Below are 19,575 nucleotides of genomic sequence, written 5' to 3'. Positions count from 1 at the left end.
AGAGTCCTAGCTCAACCCAGCCCCTGAAGCACAGTCAAGTCATTCGCCTTCCCTTAAGCCCTAGACCCCAAAGATTCATCCGAGTGGCTGTGTGTGTCCGTGTGTTGGGGGGTGGTGTCTTCAAGGTCCTCCTCGCCTCCCTCAATCAGCTTTGCCCCCTGGGCGGTCACCTCTCAAGCACCTCCAGGCTCTAACTCGTTTTCTGGGTCGCCCTCTATCGACCAACAGACGCACTGCGATACCTGAGTCTATGGGCAGGGACCAAGCAGGGCTCCTTTTCCAGGGAGCTGCCCCTTTGACTTGGCCTGGTCATCCACAGAACCTCCCTGGGTTCTGGGTGGGGAGTCGAGCCAGAGACTTTTTTTTTTCTTTTTTTGAGACGGAGTCTCGCTCAGTCTCCCAGGCTGGAGTGCAGTGGCACAATCTCGGCTCAATGGAACCTCCGCCTCCCGGGTTCAAGCAATTCTTCTGCCTCAGCCTCCTGAGTAGCTGGGGTTACAGGTGTGTGCCACCATGCCTGGCTAATTTTTGTATTTTTAGTAGAGACAGGGTTTCACCATCTTAGTCAGGGTGGTCTCGAACTCCTGACGTCATGATCCGCCTGCCTCGGCCTCCCAAAGTGCTGGGATTACAGGTGTGAGCCACCACTGCCGGCGAGCCAGAGGCTCTTAAGTCAGTACCCACCCCCAGGCCATCTGGTTTAGGGACCCTGGATGTCAGAAGAGTGAACTGTCATGTTTTGGCTAGAAAAGCCTCTTAGAACACGTCTCAGGACAACTCGGTGGTGTCCACTGCGCAGACCAGACTTCGCTCGTTCTCGCACGCCTCGCTCTGCTTTTCCTCCGCAACCATGTCTGACAAACCCGATATGGCTGAGATTGAGAAATTCGATAAGTCGAAACTGAAGAAGACAGAGACGCAAGAGAAAAATCCACTGCCTTCCAAAGAAACGATTGAACAGGAGAAGCAAGCAGGCGAATCGTAATGAGGCATGCACCGCCAATATGCATTGTACATTCCACAAGTATTGCCTTCTTATTTTACTTCTTTTAGCTGTTTAACTTTGTAAGATGCAAAGAGGTTGGATCAAGTTTAAATGACTATGCTGCCCCTTTCACATCAAAGAACTACTGACAACGAAGGCCGCGCCTGCCTCTCCCATCTGTCTATCTGGCTGGCAGGGAAGGAAAGAACTTGCATGTTGGTGAAGGAAGAAGTGGGGTGGGATGACAGTGAAATCTAGAGTAAAACCAGGCTGGCCCAAGGTGTCCTGCAGGCTGTAATGCAGTTTAATCAGAGTGCCTTTTTTTTTTTTGTTCAAATGATTTTAATTATTGGAATGCACAGTTTTTTTAATATGCAAATAAAAAGTTTAAAAACTTAAAAAAAAAAAAAGAACACGTCTCACTACACCCATTGCACAGAGGGCAGATACTAAGGTCTAAAATGTGAAAAGGTCTTGCCCAAGGTCACTTGGAGAATGGTGGGCAGAGATGGGACTATGAGACGAGAACCAGCCTCCTGCTTCTCACTCTTGGAATTCCTCACCTCAAGTGCCAAGCCCCTAGCCTGCCCCTTCTAGGCCAAGCCTGGAAAGGGACCCCTGTGGTCAGTCACCCAACTCAGTATGGCTAAGCCTTACCACAGGCTGTCCCCTTGGGATCACAGTGGCCTGGCTGTCTGGGCTGGGAGGTAGGAGACCTGGAGGGTTGGGTGTTTGGGTCCACTAACTGCCCTGTGTCCGCAGGCCACAATGCTGCTTGGAGCCTCTCTGGTGGGGGTGCTGCTGTTCTCCAAGCTGGTGCTGAAACTGCCCTGGACCCAGGTGGGATTCTCCCTGTTGTTCCTCTACTTGGGATCTGGCGGCTGGCGCTTCATCCGGGTCTTCATCAAGACCATCAGGCGCGATATCTTGTGAGTACCTGGCCCAGCCTTTCCTGGGGTCTGCCACACTACAGTGAGCTTCTGGTCCCCCAAATCTCCCCAGGCCAGACCTCATGTTCTCTACCAGCAGAGGGCAGCTGAGCTGAGTTCCAGAACAGCAGCCTCTGCTCCACACCCGTACCCTGGCAATAGTACCTGGTCCCTCCATCTCCAAGGTCAAAGTCTTCTCCCAGGGAATCTCTGGCCTAGGACGTACATTGAACACCAAGTGTGTTGAGACATCTGCAAGGGGTCCTGAGGACTCTGTAAGTTTATGAAAGGGTAAAGAGGAATTTTGGGGAAAGGCCCTGCCCTCAGGTTGGCAGGGGTGTGAGATGGCACAGGGGGCACTGAGTTCTAGAGCAGAGCCCCTACTCAGATGTCTGGGATAACCTGCTCCCCAAAGAAAGCCCGGTATGCTCCAAGGGACATCCTGTACCAGAAATACCTATTCCTGCTTGTTCTCTACTAGGTGCCAGGCTAGCTTTGGGGTCCAGAGAGGAATAAGGCAGACCCCATCTGCCAAGCTCAGATTGGTCAGGCGAAAGAAAGGGACACAGCACATCTGTAAACTGGCAGTGCCATGTAGGCAGAGACCCTGGCACAGCCTTGCTCACTACTGTGTCCCAGCACCCAGTTCAGTGACCCACACCCCACACAGGCAGCTCAGCATTTGTCAATCTTGGTTGATTGCAAAAGAAGGCATGGAGTGGCACACCAGGAAGGGTGGTAGCTGTGGGAGCATGGAGCAAGGAGAAACAGCTGCCAGCCAGGACCCTGGGAATCAGAGAAGGCCTCCTGGAGAAAAAGCGGCTGTACTTGAGAGGTGCCTTAGTGGTGGTGGAAGGAGATGAGTCCAACCAGAAGGCACAGCATCAGCAACAAAGGCATGGAGTCCAGGGCTGGGCGCGGTGGCTCACACCTGTGATCCTAGCACTTTGGGAGGCCGAAGTGGGTGGATCACTTGACCTCAGGAGTTTGAGACCAACCTGGGCAACATGGCAAAACCCCGTCCCTACCGAAATACAAAAAAGTTAGCCAGGCATGGTGGTGCACACCTGTGGTTCCAGCTACTTGGGAGGCTGAGGTGGGAGCATCATTTGAGCCTGGGAAGTGGAGGTTGCAATGAGCTGACATTGCATCACTGCACTCCAACCTGGGTGACAGAGTGTGACGCCATCTCAAAAAAAAAAACAAAAAAACAAAGGTGGCAGGAATGGGATGTTGCCAAGTGATTCCACAAACTTATTGAACATCTACTCTGCCTGGCACAGGACCCAGGGGACAGAGTGTTGAATAAGACAGAAGCCTATCCCAGCTACGCTCACAGGGAGGAAGACTGGACAGACCAGCAAACTCATTCATTATTTACTGTGGTCATGGGGGGTCGAGGGAGCAGCTGGACTGTAGGAGGCCCCAAACAAGGAGTTTGGACTTTTACAGGAAGCTCTGGAGACCTAGGAGGTTTCTGCTGGAGCAGCAGGCTGAGAGGGTAGGAGTTGAACTCTGGAGCCAGAGAGGCCTAGAGTTCAAATCTCAGCTCAGCCACCCTCCATCCATGAAGCTTTGAGCAGGCCACGGCACCACGAGAGCCTTGATTTCCTTCTGTGTAAGGGGAGGGGAATCATACGAACTCTCAGTGTTATTGAGAGGCATCAGTAAGGCGGTGCATGTTCCCAGCAGGAGCCGGGAGATAGAAGTGTTGTAGGGGGTCTGGCTCATGAAGCATAGGCTGGCGAGGCAGCAGCCTGGGGTAGGGTGTCAGGACCCCTCCCTCCCAACCATGGCAAGCACAGCGCCCTCTCTTGTTCGCACACAGTGGCGGCCTGGTCCTCCTGAAGGTGAAGGCAAAGGTGCGACAGTGCCTGCGGGAGCGGCGGACAGTGCCCATTTTGTTTGCCTCTACCGTTCGGCGCCACCCCGACAAGACGGCCCTGATCTTCGAGGGCACAGATACTCACTGGACCTTCCGCCAGCTGGATGAGTACTCGAGCAGTGTAGCCAACTTCCTGCAGGCCCGGGGCCTGGCCTCGGGCGATGTGGCTGCCATCTTCATGGAGAACCGCAATGAGTTCGTGGGCCTATGGCTGGGCATGGCCAAGCTCGGTGTGGAGGCGGCCCTCATCAACACCAACCTGCGGCGGGATGCTCTGCTCCACTGCCTCACCACCTCGCGCGCACGGGCCCTTGTCTTTGGCAGCGAAATGGCCTCAGGTGAGCCCCAAGGGGGCGGGGGACAAGCAGGAACCCCATGGGATCTTACACAGACCACAGCTCCCTTCCAGCCCTGCCAAGGCTGTGTGGGTCAGTGGTTAAGGGCACAGAGTGGAGTCAGACAGCTTAGGCAGTGCCACGAGTAAACGAGATCCTGGGGAAGGGACTGATTTCTCTGAGCCTCAGTTTCCTCATCCATCGTTCCTACCTCATACTGTTTTCAAAAAGGTACTTCAGGCTGGGCATAGTGGCTCACAACTATAATCCCAGCACGTTGGGAGGCCAAGGCAGGAGGATCCCTTGAGTCCAGGAGTTTGAGACCAGCCTAGGCAACATAGTAAGACCCTGTCTCTACTGAGAAACTTTTTTTGAGACAGGGTCTTGCCCTGTCACCCAGGCTGGAGTGCAGTGGTGCAGTCACAGCTCACTGCAGCCTTGACCTCTCAGGCTCAAGCAGTCCCTCCACCTCAGCCTCCTGAATAGCTGGGACCACAGACATGCACCACCATGCCTGGCTAAATTTCGCATTTTTTGTAGATACTCAGTTTTGCCGTGTTGCCCAGGCTGGTCTCAGACTCTTGAGTTCAAGCGATCCACCCACCTCTGCCTCTCAAAGTGCTGGGATTATAGGCATGAACCACTACACTTGGCCTACTAAAAAAAGTTTTTTGTTTTTTTTTTTGTTTTTTTTTGTTGTTGTTGTTTTGAGACAGAGTCTTGCTCTGTCGCCCAGGCTGGAGTGCAGTGGCGTGATCTCGGCTCACTGCAACCTCCACCTCCCGGGTTCAAGCAGTTCTCCTGCCTCAGCCTCCTGAGTAGCTGAGATTACAGGCACCCGCCACCACACCCAGCTAATTTTTTTGTATTTTTAGTAGAGACGAGGTTTCACCACGTTGGTCAGGCTGGTCTCCAACAGCTGACCTCGTGATCCACCCGCCTCGGCCTCCCAAAGTGCTGGGATTATAGGCGTGAGCCACCGCACCCGGCCTAAAAAGTTTTTAAAAAATTAGCTAGGCATGGTGACATGGACCTGTAGTCCCAGCTACTCGGAGGCTGAGGCAGGAGGATCACTTAAGACTAAGAGGTTGAGGCTGCAGTGAGTGATGATTGTGCCACTTCACTCTAGCCTGGCAGACAGAGTGAGACCCCGTCTCAAAAAAAAAAAAAAAAGGCCGGGTGTGGTGGCTCATGCCTGTAAATCCCAGCACTTTGGGAGGCCGAGGTGGGCAGCTTTGAGATCAGGAGTTTGAGACCAGCCTGGCCAACATGGTGAAACCCCGTCTCTAATAAAAATGCAAAAAAAAAACCTAGCCAAGCATGGTGGTGCGCACCTGTAGTCCCAGCTACTCGGGAGACTGAGGTAGGAGAATCGCTTGAACCCAGGAGACAGAGGTTGCAGTGAGCCGAGATCACGTCACTGTGTTCCAGCCTGGATGACAGAGAGAGGTTACGTGTCAAAAAAAAAGATACTTACCTGAAGCACTAGCAACATGGCTGATGCTAGGTGGCCCCTCAGTACAATGGTAATCATCCTTGTGACTAATTAGGCCGTATCTAGCTCATCTGTAAAATGGGAACAAAATTAATTCCTCACCTTCCTCACAGAGCCTGCATTTTATTTGCTGCCACATTGGGCACCTGCAAAGTACTGAGGTTGCTGCTTTCCAAGAGCAGCTCTAATCTCTATAAAGACCGAGTGAGGTAGGGATCTTGGTTTTATGGATGATGAGCCTGGAGTTCAGAGGGGTTTGTGAGGAGCTCACCCAAGATCACACAGTTAGTAAGTGGTAGAACTGGGGTTTGATCTTCAGCTTGATCACAGCACTCTGTTTTTTCTCCCCACACTGTTGTGGTTGTGGGATAATGAATAGGGAAGTCATTAGGATGCTGAAAGGGGGCCTGGCACGGTGGCTCACGCCTGTAATCCCAGCACTTTTGGAGGCCGAGGAGGGCAGGTCACCTGAGCTCAAGAGTTAAAGGCTAGACTGGCCAACATGGTGAAACCCTGTTTTTACTAAAAATACAAAAATTAGCCAGGTGTGGTGGCGCACGCCTGTAATCTTGGCTACTCAGGAGGCTGAGGCACAAGAATCACTTGAACCGAGTGAGCCGAGATCATGCCACTGCACTCCAGCCTGGGCGACAGAGTGAAACTCTGTCTTAAAAAAAAAAAAAGATGCTGAAAGGGGGCCAGGCACAGTGGCTCATGCCTGTAATCCCAGCACTTTGGGAGGCCAAGGCAGGAGAATCTCTTGAGCCCAGGAGTTCAAGACCTGCCTGGACAATATAGTGAGACCCTGTCTCTATTTAAAAAAGCAAAAAAAAGAAAGGAAAGAAAAAAATGGTGCTGAAAAGGGAGAGGGAAGAAGGCAGCCAGGGAAGAAGAGAGGGTTGGGCAAATCAAGAGGAAGCCAGGAAGGTGGGGCCAAGCTGACCAGCGCTGCTCCACGCCCGGGCGGGTGGTTATGTGATGTCCGTGCAGTGCGCAGGGGAGCCTGAAAGCAGGTTCCCGCTCTCGGAAGGGGATGGAGGGCCACTGGCCTCTGACCCGCACTCCTCCCTTCTATCTGGTGCCCCACAGAGTAAGTAGTGCGGGATAGTAGGGGGGAGCCCAGACCTTGATGTGAGGTAGAGCTGGCATTGCACGCCAGGTCCAGCACATTCTAGCTGTGAGCAGGTCCTCTCATTCTCGGAGCCTCAATCTTCTCATCTGTAAGAGGGGCTGTCAATGGTCCCTCCTTCCCAGGGCTGTGAGACCAGGGAATGCAGGTAAAGCGGACCTACTCTGTGGTTAGCCTGTGGCTAATAGAACCATTGCCGGTGCCCCTGTCAACACTGAAGGCCCAGTTGCTTCACTGCCTGTCCTCCTGCCCAGCCAGTCTCCTCAGCAACATGGCCAGCCCTGCTGGGAGCAGAGGTCCCTGGGAACATGGGGTTTTCTGGCCTGCCTGCTGACTGCCCTGTCTCCCCACAGCCATCTGTGAGGTCCATGCCAGCCTGGACCCCTCGCTCAGCCTCTTCTGCTCTGGCTCCTGGGAGCCCGGTGCGGTGCCTCCAAGCACAGAACACCTGGACCCTCTGCTGAAAGATGCTCCCAAGCACCTGCCCAGTTGCCCTGACAAGGGCTTCACAGGTGGGCTCCGTCCCCTCCCCATAGAGGGGCTCTCACACAGACCCTGGACAGAGCACTGGCCTCAGTGCCAGAAGGAGGCTTTTCTGGAAACTTGCCATGTGCCTGGAACATGTCACGTCACCTCCCTTTTTCCATCTGGAAAATGGTGACAGTAAACCTGGGCCACTCCAGGGTTACTGTGAAGGTGACATGAGCTGATGTGTGTCACAGTGCCAGATACAGGGCTGAGAACACAGGAGCTCACAAAGTCCAGTTTGATTTGTTGAACAAGCCTTCATTGATGCCTAATGGGCAGAATCCTGTGGACTCCGGGAACCTGCCTGGTCTGGGCTTTGGTTGGGGTTGGGTGGGAGGGTGGGTGAGGAGCAAGACCCTTTGTATATTCATCAAGTGCCTCTTCAGTCCAGGACACCTCAGGATCTCCAGCTGTGACCCTCTCCCAGCACTGTGCTGCCTCTCTGACCCCACCTCCAGGCAGCCTTCCTGAGCCTCTCACCCCTCTTCTTTTATACTGTAACCTACCTGGTTCTTCTGCTCTTCTCATTCTCTTTCCTGTGAAGCCACATTGCCTGGTGGCTCAGAGCTTGGGCTGTCGAGTCAGATCCGAGTTTATATCCTGGTTCTACTGCTTCCTTTGTGTGAACCCTGACACCTGCCCTGCCCTTGGAACCTCAGTTCCCACAGCCATAAAACTGGGGACAGTAGCAGAACCTACTCTTTGGGGTATCTTTGAGGGTTGAAAAAAATACAGTGGGGCCAGTCCTGAAGCTAGGGTGTGGCAGGAGGGGCTCAGTAACTGGTCATTGTCATCAGCACTGTTTAACTTCTCTCTTGTATGTGAATCTGGTCTCTTGGGTGCATCTGTCAGCTGCTTGAGGGCAGGGACTCTGGCTGGGTTGCTCTGGTGCCCTCATAGTGCCTAGGGCTGGCAAACAGGCAGGCAGAGAGCATGAGGTGTCTCGGTAGGCGTTCTAAACACGTGGAGTCTGCCTGTGGAGTTCCTGACCTCCAGGGAACCTCAAGTCTGGTAGGGCCGAGCCTCACATAGAAACTCTAACTTGGCAATCCCTCTCGAGGGCTGCAGAGTGGGACAGATCAATGCTCAGCAGTGTGGAAGCTACCTCAACACCCCACTTGCTGCAGCTAATGCCTCCCTGTGCTCTATGACTTGGGGCAGGTGTCACTTTTATCGGGAAGCCCACCTGGCACCACCTCCCCTCCTGCAAGCTTGGGCCAAATGTGGCTACTGGGTTTCAACAGGTCCTGTGCCCTCCCTCGGCACTTGTTGCTTAGTATTGGAATTGCCTGTGTCCTCATCTGACTGTTCCACTGAGCTGTGACTGCCAAGAGGGCCAGGCCCATGCCCATCTTACTCACTGATGTCTCTCTCCACCAGGGCCTAGCACAGAGCAAGGGCCCAGGAAATATTTGTTGGAATGGATGCCGGTGTTAGAGCTGAATGGTATCTGAGGTTATCAGAACAGGCTTCCTAGCAAGGGTGTGATGGGAACAGGTGTTGAAGGGTGCACACCTGCAGGTGTCCATTTGTGTGACCCTGTGCCCAGCCCTGAGCTGCCCCCGACAGCCACTCGCGTCTGTTTTCTTTAGATAAACTGTTCTACATCTACACATCGGGCACCACAGGGCTGCCCAAGGCCGCCATCGTGGTGCACAGCAGGTAAGGGGCAGGTGCCCAGGGTGGGGTAGGCACAGGCGGGGCTGGGGAGCCTCCTTCTGCCTTTCTAGGGCCCGCTCAGCCCTTGGCCCTATGCCTTCCCAGGTATTACCGCATGGCTGCCCTGGTGTACTATGGATTCCGCATGCGGCCCAACGACATCGTCTATGACTGCCTCCCCCTCTACCACTCAGCAGGTAACTCTAGGGCTGTCACACAGCCTCCAGCACCTGCCAGGTCTCTAGGAACCCTACCCCCATCAGGCAGTGTGCTGCAGTAGAAACACAGCTTTGGGCCAGGCACGGTGACTCACACCTGTAATCCCAGCACTTTGGGAGGCCAAGGTGGGCGGATCACTTGAGGCCAGGGGTTCGAGACCAGCCTGGCCAACATGGCGAAACCCCATCTCTACTAAAAATACAAAAATTAGGCTGGGTGCGGTGGCTCACACCTGTAATCCCAGCACTTTGGGAAGCCAAGGCGGGCGGATCACTTGAGGCCAGGAGTTCGAGACCATCCTGGCTAACACGGTGAAACCCCGTCTCTACTAAAAGTACAAAAAATTAGCCAGGTGTGGTGGCTTGTGCCTGTAGTCCCAGCTACTCGGGAGGGTGAGGCAGGAGAATGGCGTGAACCCGGGAGGTGGAGCTTGCAGTGAGCCAAGATCGTGCCACTGCACTCCAGCCTGGGCAACAGTACAAGACTCTGTCTCGAAAAAAAAAAAAAAGAAAGAAATTATCTGGGTGTGGTGGTGTGTGCCTGTAGTCCCAGCTATCTGTGAGGCTGAAGCACGAGAATTGCTTGAACCTGGGAGGCAAAGGTTGCAGTGAGCTGAGATCACGCCACTGCATTCCAGCCTGGGCAACAGAGCGAGACACTGTCTCAAAAAAAAAAAAAAATTAGCTGGGTCTGGTGGCGTGTGCCTGTAATCCCAGCTACCTGTGAGGCTGAGGCATGAGAATTGCTTGAACCTGGGAGGCAAAGGTTGCAGTGAGCTGAGATCACGCCACTGCACTCCAGCCTGGGCAACAGAGCGAGACACTGTCTCAAAAAAAATAAAAATAGGCTGGGTGCAGTGGCTCACGCCTGTAATCCCAACACTTTGGGAGGCGAGTGGATCACGAGGTCAGGAGTTCGAGACCAGCCTGGTTAACATGGTGAAACCCTGTCTCTACTAAAAGTACAAAAAATAGCTGGGCTTGGTGGCGGGTGCCTGTAATCCCAGCTACCCGGGAGGCTGAGGCAGGAGAATGGTTTGAACCCAGGAGGCAAAGGTTGCAGTGAGCCTAGATCGTGCCATTGCACACCAGCCTGGGTGACAGGGCAAGACTCCGTCTCAAAATAAATAAATAAATAAATTTAATTTAATTTAAAAATAAAAATAAACAGGATTAGCCAGGCGTGGTGCACATGCCTATGGTCTCAGCTACTGGGGAGGCTGAGACAGGAGAATCACTTGAGCCTGGGAGTTTAAGGCCAGCCTGGGCAACATGGTGAGACCTGTCTCTAAAAAAAATTTTGTTTTAGGCCAGGTGTGGTGGCTCACGCCTGTAATCCCAGCACTTTGGGAGGCCGAGGCGGGCGGATCACGAGGTCAGGAGATCAAGACCATCCTGGCTAACACGATGAAACCCCGTCTCTACTAAAAATACAAAAAAAAAAAAAAATTAGCCGGGCGTGGTGGCGGGCGCCTGTAGTCCCAGCTACTCGGGAGGATGATGCAGGAGAATGGCATGAACCCGGAAGGCGGAGCTTGCAGTGAGCCGAGATGGCATCACTGTACTCCAGGCTGGGCAACAGAGCGAGACTCCGTCTCAAAAAAAAAAAAGTTGTTTTAAATTGAAAAAAGGATGAGCACACCAGCCTCACAGTGTGTGTGGCAGTGTCCCACGGGGCATCTGGGCCTGTCTCATTTCAGTTTGTTTCCACAGATATGCATGGCATTGCTGATTGTTTGTAGGGGCTTAAGGGAAGACAGAGCTTGAATAAATATAGCTCCTGCCCTCCAGGTGCTTAGAGTCGGGTGTATATGTGAGTGTAGGAGAGAGGCAGGGAGCAAGAGTGCAGCACCAGGGAAGAGCCTGGTGATGGAAGCCGGGGAGGCTTCTTGGAGGAGGTCACCCAAGGCAGGCAGATGTGAGGTGCAGAAGCCTGCGGGGCAGCACAAGCCTGCCTGGCTGGATGGCAGTATCACTGATTTGGGGCCGGGGAGGGTCTTCATCTCGCTGACCCTCAGGGGCCATCCCTCTGCCTCCAGGAAACATCGTGGGAATCGGCCAGTGCCTGCTGCATGGCATGACGGTGGTGATTCGGAAGAAGTTCTCAGCCTCCCGGTTCTGGGACGATTGTATCAAGTACAACTGCACGGTGAGCGAGAGCGGGAAGGGTGAGCTGTCCCTTTCCCCTAGTTACCCTCTTCCCAACTACACTCCGGGGCATCTTTCTTATAGCTGAGGTGGCCAGTCATTCCAAAGGGCTCATTTGTGGCAAAGTTCCCATTGTTCGGATGGGAAGGCTGAGACCCGGAGAGGAAAAGGATGGCATGGCCAGCCCCTGGGGAGAGTAGGGGCTTGAGGGATCAGGAGAATCCTAGTGTAGTGAGGGCAGCCTCTGGAGCCTCGAATCACACCAAGTTCACCCCCAGATTGTGCAGTACATTGGTGAACTGTGCCGCTACCTCCTGAACCAGCCACCGCGGGAGGCAGAAAACCAGCACCAGGTTCGCATGGCACTAGGCAATGGCCTCCGGCAGTCCATCTGGACCAACTTTTCCAGCCGCTTCCACATACCCCAGGTGGCTGAGTTCTACGGGGCCACGGAGTGCAACTGTAGCCTGGGCAACTTCGACAGCCAGGTGCGGCCAGGTTGGGGATGGGCAAGGCTGCTGCAGGGATGGCCCACGGAAGGCACTGGATGCAGAGGGGAGGGCAGAGTTCCAGCGTGAGAGTGTGGGTGCTGGAGTCCCACTTCCCCCTTATTGTCCAGTTTTGGGCCCATGGTGAGAGAGCCCAGGCCCAAGTCTTGGCCTTCGCAGGTGGGGGCCTGTGGTTTCAATAGCCGCATCCTGTCCTTCGTGTACCCCATCCGGTTGGTACGTGTCAACGAGGACACCATGGAGCTGATCCGGGGGCCCGACGGCGTCTGCATTCCCTGCCAGCCAGGTCTGCCACTTCGGGGTCAGAGAGGGAGGGGTTGGCCTGGGAAGGAAGGAGGCCAGGCGCGTGTGGATGGGGAGCCTTGTTCTGACCAGTGGCCGTCAGTTAGCTCTGCTCTTAGGGTTACAAGTTACTCATTTATTTGTGTATCCATCCATTCATTCATTCATTCGCCATTCTATCTGTACATCAGTCCATTCATTCATTCTTTTTTTTTTTTATTTGAGATGGAGGCTCACTGTGTCGCCCAGGCTGGAGTGCAGTGGCGTGAGCTCGGCTCACTCTAACCTCTGCCTCCTGGGTTCAAGCAATTCTCTTTTCTCACCCTCCTGAGTAGCTGGAATTACAGGCAAACCCCACCATGCCCGGCTAGTTTTTCTGTTTTCAATAGAGATGGGGTTTCACCATGTTGTCCAGGTTGGTCTCGAACTCCTGACTTCAAGTGATCCATCCACCTCGGCCTCCCAAAATGTTGGTATTACAGGTGTGAGCCACCATGCCCGGCCCTCATTCATTCATTTTCATATTGACTCCAAATGACCCTGAGTCCAGGCTGCTTGAGATTTATTCTGGCTCAGCTCCTTAGCTCTGTGTCATGGGCGAGTATTCAGCCTCATTGTGCCTAAGTCCCCTTATCTACAAACTGTGCCCATGGCAGCACCCACACATGGGGCTGGCCTGAGGATTATGTTTCATAAAGAACATAAAACTCTGAGTGGGTCCCGGCATGGAGCAGAGGCTTGGGGCGCTGGCTTTGTTAGGCTGTCCCCAAGGAGCCTGACTTATGTTCATCCTCCCATCAGTTTCGAGAACAAACATCACTGGCTCAGTGTGTCCGACCTGCCAAGATGAGCTCCTGGGCTGGGGGAGGGTGGGGCATTTCTGTGGCAAGCAGCATGACTCAAATCAGATCAAGACACAGAGTACTGGCTGGGAGTGGTGGCTCACACCTGTAATCCCAGCACTTTGGGAGGCCGAGGCGGGTGGATCACCTGAGGTCAGGAGTTCGAGACCAGCCTGGCAAACAGGATGAAACCCATCTCTACTAAAAAATAAAAATAAAAAATTAGCTGGGCCTGTTGGCGTGCGCCTGTAATCTCAGCTACTCAGGAGGCTAAGGCAGGAGAATTGCTTGAACCCAGGAGGTAGAGGTTGCAGTAAGCCAAGATTGCACTGCTGCACTCCAGCCTGGGCAACAAGAGCAAAACTCCGTCTCAAAAAAAAAAAAAAAAAAGACGCAGGGTACACCTGGTGACAGGACGGGTGGGAGAGGCTGCCTAGGGCAGATCTGACCCTGCCTTCCCCACCCCAGGTGAGCCGGGCCAGCTGGTGGGCCGCATCATCCAGAAAGACCCCCTGCGCCGCTTCGATGGCTACCTCAACCAGGGCGCCAACAACAAGAAGATTGCCAAGGATGTCTTCAAGAAGGGGGACCAGGCCTACCTTACTGGTGGGTCCCCAGCCCTTCACAGCCCCTTCCTGAGGGTTGGGGGAGGAGGGGACCTTCTCCCACCTCCAGAGGACACCTTCCCAGGACTCCCCCAGTCCTGGCCCTTGTGGTCAAACAAATCCTTGGGCTCCAGCAAAGCCTCCCTGGCTTGAGCCCTGGTCTCAGAGCTGGCCAGGCCCAGCCCTGCCTCATCCGGCCCCTCCCTAGGTGATGTGCTGGTGATGGACGAGCTGGGCTACCTGTACTTCCGAGACCGCACTGGGGACACGTTCCGCTGGAAAGGTGAGAACGTGTCCACCACCGAGGTGGAAGGCACACTCAGCCGCCTGCTGGACATGGCTGACGTGGCCGTGTATGGTGTCGAGGTGCCAGGTATGTGCAGGCAGGCGCAAGGTGTGGGTAGGGAGGCACCACCCAGGGGCACCACCAGCTACTCAGTGTCTACCCTGCCACCCCCAGGAACCGAGGGCCGGGCCGGAATGGCTGCTGTGGCCAGCCCCACTGGCAACTGTGACCTGGAGCGCTTTGCTCAGGTCTTGGAGAAGGAACTGCCCCTGTATGCGCGCCCCATCTTCCTGCGCCTCCTGCCTGAGCTGCACAAAACAGGTGTGTCCCTCCCCTGCTCCAGCTCTCGGATCCCAGGTCCCTTCCCGTTTCCTTCTGGAGAGACCCGGTTGGCTGTTACTTGACCTCTGCACACAGCCTGGCCGGGCAGTTGGTAAAGTGACCTGCCTGTGTAGAGGTGAGCAGACGGGGCTGGCAGAGAAGACACACATTGTTCCTTAGTAGAACACATATTAGGTGCCAGGCACAGCGCTAAGCCTCGGGATACGGGTGGTGAGCTCTGGACGTTTGCCTTCTTGGAGTTTTAGAGCAGGAGAGAGGCTGGCCTAGGACAAGGCATTCCAAAGGTAAAGAATCGACCACATAATCTGTCGTGAGATTAGAGTTAAACAGATAAAAAGAAAAATGAACCACAGAGCAAGCTGATAGGAAAGCAAAAAGGTGGGACGCTTGGGATGACTAGAAGGCTCCTCTGAGGAGGGGATGGTTCAGCTGAGACCTGAATAAAAGGAAGGACTTTATGGCGGTGGGAGGCACTCTAGGCTGCAGGAATAGACACTGTAAAGCCCCCGAAGCAGGAAGGAGCTTGGGTGCTGGAGGAACGAAAGGGGGCCCCCAAGGCTGGAGCCAAGTGAGAGGGGCAGGCAGTGGCATGAAGTGGGAGAGAAACCAGCAGGGGCCAGAAGCCCAGGGCCTTGCAGGCCAGGGTAAGAGTCGGGACTGTCCCGGGGGCAGTAGGGAGCCACAGAAGCATCTCAGCAAGGCCGGGCGCAGTGGCTCATGCCTGTAATTCCAGCACTTTGGGAGGCCAAGGCGGGCAGATCACTTGAGGTCAGGAGTTCGAGACCAGCCTGCCCAACATGGCAAAACCCCATCTCCACTAAACATATAAAAATTAGCTGGCTGGGCGTGGTGGCTCACACCTGTAATCCCAGCACTTAGGAGGCCAAGGTGGGCGGATCATTTGAGGTCAGGAGTTCGAGACCAGCCTGGCCAACATGGTGAAATGCCATCTCCACTAAAAATACAAAAATAAAAATAAAAAAATTAGGCTGAGCATGGTGGCTCACACCTGTAATCTCAGCACTTTGGGAGGCCAAGGCAGATGGATTGCCTGAGCTCAGGAGTTTGAGACCATCCAGGGCAACATGATGAAACCCCGTCTCTACCAAAAATACAAAAAAATTAGCCAGGTGTGGTGGTGGGCGCCTGTAGTCCCAGCTACTTGGGAGGCTGCAGCAGGAGGATCGCTTGAGCCCCGGAGGTGGAGGTTGCAGTGAGCTGAGATCACGCCACTGCACTCCAGCTTGGGCTACAGAGTGAGACTCCATCTCAGAAAAAAAAAAAAATTAGCCAGGCATGGTGGTGGGTGCCTGTAATCCCAGCTACTTGGGAGGCTGAGGCATGAGAAGCACTTGAACCTGGGAGGTGGAGGTTGCAGTAAACCAAGACCGTGCCACTGCACTCCAGCCTGGGAGACAGAGTGAGACTCTGTCTCAAAAGAAAAAAAAAAAAAATTAGCCGGGCGTGGTGGTACATACCTGTAATCCAGCGACTCGGGAGGCTGAGACAGGAGAATTGCTTGAACCCAGGAGACCCAGGAGCCACAGGTTGCAGTGAGCTGAGATCATGCCACTACACTCCAGCCTGGGCGACAGAGTGAGACTCTGTCTCAAAAAAAAAAAAGCATCTCAGCAGGTGGGAACCTGGTCAGACTCATGCTCTACAAAGCTCTCTGGCTGCTGTGTACGGAGTGGGAGAGGATTGCAGGCAGCCCTGAGGGAGCTGGGAGACGAGGGAGGGGCTGTTGCAGTTGTCCAGGTGGGAGGTGGGCAGCGGGCCCGCAGTCGCCCACAAGGCAGCACCATCTTTCTATCTGTTGGCCCATTGGTGGCTCTCAAGAGTTCCCTGGTGGGCAGGAAATGCTGAGGCTCATGCCCATACCTGCCCCTGCTTTCCTCAGCCCTTGGTGCCTCTTCTGGGCCCTCCCTGGCTGCTCACCCTTTGGAGCACATTTCCCTGGCCACCTCCCACGTTGTCGTCATATCAGTCCTGCCTTGATGGTGGGCACTCCCTAGCCAATGTGGCTTCTGCCAGAGAGTGGGTACCTGGAGTGCCTAAAGCATCGGGGAGGGTTTAGGACTTCAGTGTGGTTCTGAAGGTTGGAGACACTGTGGCCAGGTTAATGGCCAAGACCGTGAGCTTCCGGAGGATTGAGCAGCACCATACTTCTGTCCAGGAAAGGCAGGGAGGCTCTCAGACCTTGTATTTCAGATGGGCTTTGCTGCAGAACAAACCACCCCCAAACTTACTTGCCCCAAAATGGCTCGAAACAACCAGTTTATTGATTCATAATTCTGTGGGTAAGCAATTTAGGGGTTAAGTGCAGCTGAGCAGTTCTTCTGTTGACCTTGCTTTGGGGTCATCACTTAGTAACTTAGCTGGGGCAAGAGGCAGTTAGATGGCCTCACCCACGTGTCTGGCTCTCAGCTGCTTACCTCTGCAGCACTGTCCAACAGAACTTTCTGCAGCGATGGAAATGTTCTAGGTTTCTGCTGTCCAACACAGTAGCCACTAGCCTGGCAGAGCTACTGAGCACTTGAAAGGTGGCTGCTGGCTGGATGCCGTGGCTCACGCCTGTAATCCCAACACTTTGGGATTAAATTTTAATTAACTTAAATTTGTTTATTTATTTATTTGAGATGGAGTCTTGCTCTATCGCCTAGGCCGGAGTGCAGTGGCGCAATCTCAGCTCACTGCAACCTTTGCCTCCTGGGTTCAAGTGATTCTCCTGTCTCAGCGTCCCCAGTAGCTGGGATTACAGGCACGTGCCACCACACCTGGCTAATTTTTGTATTTTTTTTATTAGACATGGGGTTTTGCCATGTTGGCCAGGCTGGTCTCGAACTCCTGATCTCAGGTGATCCGCCCACCCTGGCCTCCCAAAGTGCCGGGATTACAGGCGTGAGCCACCATGCCTGGCCTTGTTTAATAATTTAAATGTAAATAGCCACATGAGGTCATATTGGACGGCGCCGGTCTGGGCCCTCACCTGGGATGGCTCATCTCTGCTCCACGTGGTCTCTCACCCTTTGGAAGGCTAGACTAGCCCCAGGGCACCCCCAAGCAGGTAGAGGTGGAAGATGCAAGGTCCCCCGAGGCCTAGACTCACCCAGAACTCCTACAACATTGCTTTTACCACCTTCTGTTGGTTAAAGCAAGTTGTAAAGCCAGTCCAGATTGAGGCCAATGGAGATTGAAAAAGTCGAGCTCTTGCCAGGAGAAGTGCCAAAGCCACATAGCAGAGGTGTGTGTGTACAGGGAGGGGAGGAATCTGCAGCCATTTTTGGTAGTCTGTCTCATCCAGGTTCCAATCCCAGTTCTACCACCCTGAGCATCAGTCTTCTCATCTGTACAGGATTAATACCATTGATTGAAAGATGCGGCCAGGCGTGGCAGCTCATGTTTGTAATGCTAGCACTTTGGGAGGCTGAGGCAGGTAGCTCGCTTGAGCCCAGGAGTTCAAGATCTGGGTGGGCAACATGGCGAAACCCCATCTCTACAAGAAATACAAAACTTGGCCCGGTGCAGTGGCCCACGCCTGTAATCCCAGCACTTTGGGAGGTCGAGGAGGGTGGATCATCTGAGATCAGGAGTTCGAGACCAGCCTGACCAACATGGTGAAACCCTGTCTCTACTAAAAATACAAAAAATTAGCTGGGCGTGGTGGTGGGCGCCTGTAATCCCAGCTACTTGGGAGGCTGAGGCAGGAGAATCGCCTGAACCCGGGAGGCCGAGGTTGCAGTGAGCCAAGATCGTGCCACTGCATTCCAGCCCCGGTGACAGTGCAAGACTCCATCTCCAATAAAGAAAGAAAGAAAGAATTACAAAACTTAGCCAGGCACAGTGGTGCACACCTATAGTCCTGGCTACTTGGGAGGCTCAGGTAGGAGGATCACTTGAGGTCGGCAGGTGGAGGTTGCAGTGAGTTGAGATGGCATCACTTCACTCCAGCCTGGGTGATAGAGTGAGACCCTGTCTCAATAAAAAAGAAAAAAATACCATGAATTTTTTATGTACGAGTAAGAAAATATGTGCTGCTAATTATACTAGTTCAGAGATGTTAAAATCTGCAAGCACGTCCGTGTTAGAATCCAGAGAATACGGTTGAGCACCTGCCTTATGGGGCTGATGTACAGATGAAATAAGCTCACACTGTTACCTGGTAGGTACTCAAAGGGAGACATCACAGTCAGAAGACCTCCATTCTGGTCCCCACTCTGCTGTCACTCAGCATGTGACACTAGGCAAATAGCCTCCCTTCTCCAGGCCTGTTTTCCCATCTGCAAAGTAGGGGTGGGTGGGTAACTAGCAGCTGTCCCCATGCCCCAACTTTGCCACAGCTGCTGTTTGAACATTCTTTGCAAACTGTAAAGGGCTGTGCCTCCTCCCCCACTTCCCTCCCCTGTTTGTCCTCCAGCCCTGCTCCCTGCCTTCCTCAGCACTGGTGGTTGGGAAGCTGGGAGCTCGGGCCCCTGCCCTGCACTGAGTCTTCTTCCCTGCTCTCCCAGGAACCTACAAGTTCCAGAAGACAGAGCTACGGAAGGAGGGCTTTGACCCGGCTATTGTGAAAGACCCGCTGTTCTATCTAGATGCCCAGAAGGGCCGCTACGTCCCGCTGGACCAAGAGGCCTACAGCCACATCCAGGCAGGCGAGGAGAAGCTGTGATTCCCCCCATCCCTCTGAGGGCTGGCGGATGCTGGATCCGGAGCCCCAGGTTCCGCCCCAGAGGGGTCCTGGACAAGGCCAGACCAAAGCAAGCAGGGCCTGGCACCTCCGTCCTGAGGTGCTGCCCCTCCATCCAAAACTGCCAAGTGACTCACTGCCTTCCCAACCCTTCCAGAGGCTTTCTGTGAAAGTCTCATGTCCAAGTTCCATCTTCTGGGCTGGGCAGGCCCTCTGGTTCCCAGGCTGAGACTGACGGGTTTTCTCAGGATGATGTCTTGGGTGAGGGTAGGGAGAGGACAAGGGGTCACTGAGCCCTTCCCAGAGAGCAGGGAGCTTATAAATGGAACCAGAGCAGAAGTCCCCAGACTCAGGAAGTCAACAGAGTGGGCAGGGACAGTGGTAGCATCCATCTGGTGGCCAAAGAGAATCGTAGCCCCAGAGCTGCCCAAGTTCACTGGGCTCCACCCCCACCTCCAGGAGGGGAGGAGAGGACCTGACATATGTAGGTGGCCCCTGATGCCCCATCTACAGCAGGAGGTCAGGACCACGCCCCTGGCCTCTCCCCACTCCCCCATCCTCCTCCCTGGGTGGCTGCCTGATTATCCCTCAGGCAGGGCCTCTCAGTCCTTGTGGGTCTGTGTCACCTCCATCTCAGTCTTGGCCTGGCTATGAGGGGAGGAGGAATGGGGGAGGGGGCTCAGGGGCCAATAAACTCTGCCTTGAGTCCTCCTA

The 19,575-nt window shown here is 54.2% G+C and overlaps 2 protein-coding genes across 2 annotated transcripts; both read left to right on the top strand.

Moving 5' to 3' along the window:
• Positions 1 to 850: 850 nt before the first annotated feature.
• Positions 851 to 1,886, top strand: LOC103786747 (thymosin beta-4). The gene is made up of 2 exons (XM_055117206.2): positions 851 to 989; positions 1,748 to 1,886. The coding sequence occupies exon 1, from the start codon at positions 851 to 853 to the stop codon at positions 983 to 985; it is 135 nt and encodes a 44-aa protein (XP_054973181.1). The 3' UTR covers positions 986 to 989; positions 1,748 to 1,886.
• On the top strand, positions 1,754 to 19,575 carry SLC27A4 (solute carrier family 27 member 4). Its single transcript, XM_034929184.3, has 12 exons — positions 1,754 to 1,914; positions 3,743 to 4,137; positions 7,112 to 7,270; positions 8,879 to 8,948; positions 9,051 to 9,142; positions 11,203 to 11,312; positions 11,590 to 11,799; positions 11,980 to 12,106; positions 13,413 to 13,550; positions 13,758 to 13,922; positions 14,010 to 14,156; positions 18,686 to 19,575. The coding sequence occupies exons 1-12, from the start codon at positions 1,754 to 1,756 to the stop codon at positions 18,841 to 18,843; spliced, it is 1,932 nt and encodes a 643-aa protein (XP_034785075.1). The 3' UTR covers positions 18,844 to 19,575.

Source organism: Pan paniscus, chromosome 11 (genome assembly GCF_029289425.2).
Source record: "Pan paniscus chromosome 11, NHGRI_mPanPan1-v2.0_pri, whole genome shotgun sequence".
Lineage (NCBI taxonomy): Eukaryota > Metazoa > Chordata > Mammalia > Primates > Hominidae > Pan > Pan paniscus.
Note: the sequence above shows the minus strand (reverse complement) of the source record. Positions and strands in the feature narration are given on the sequence as shown.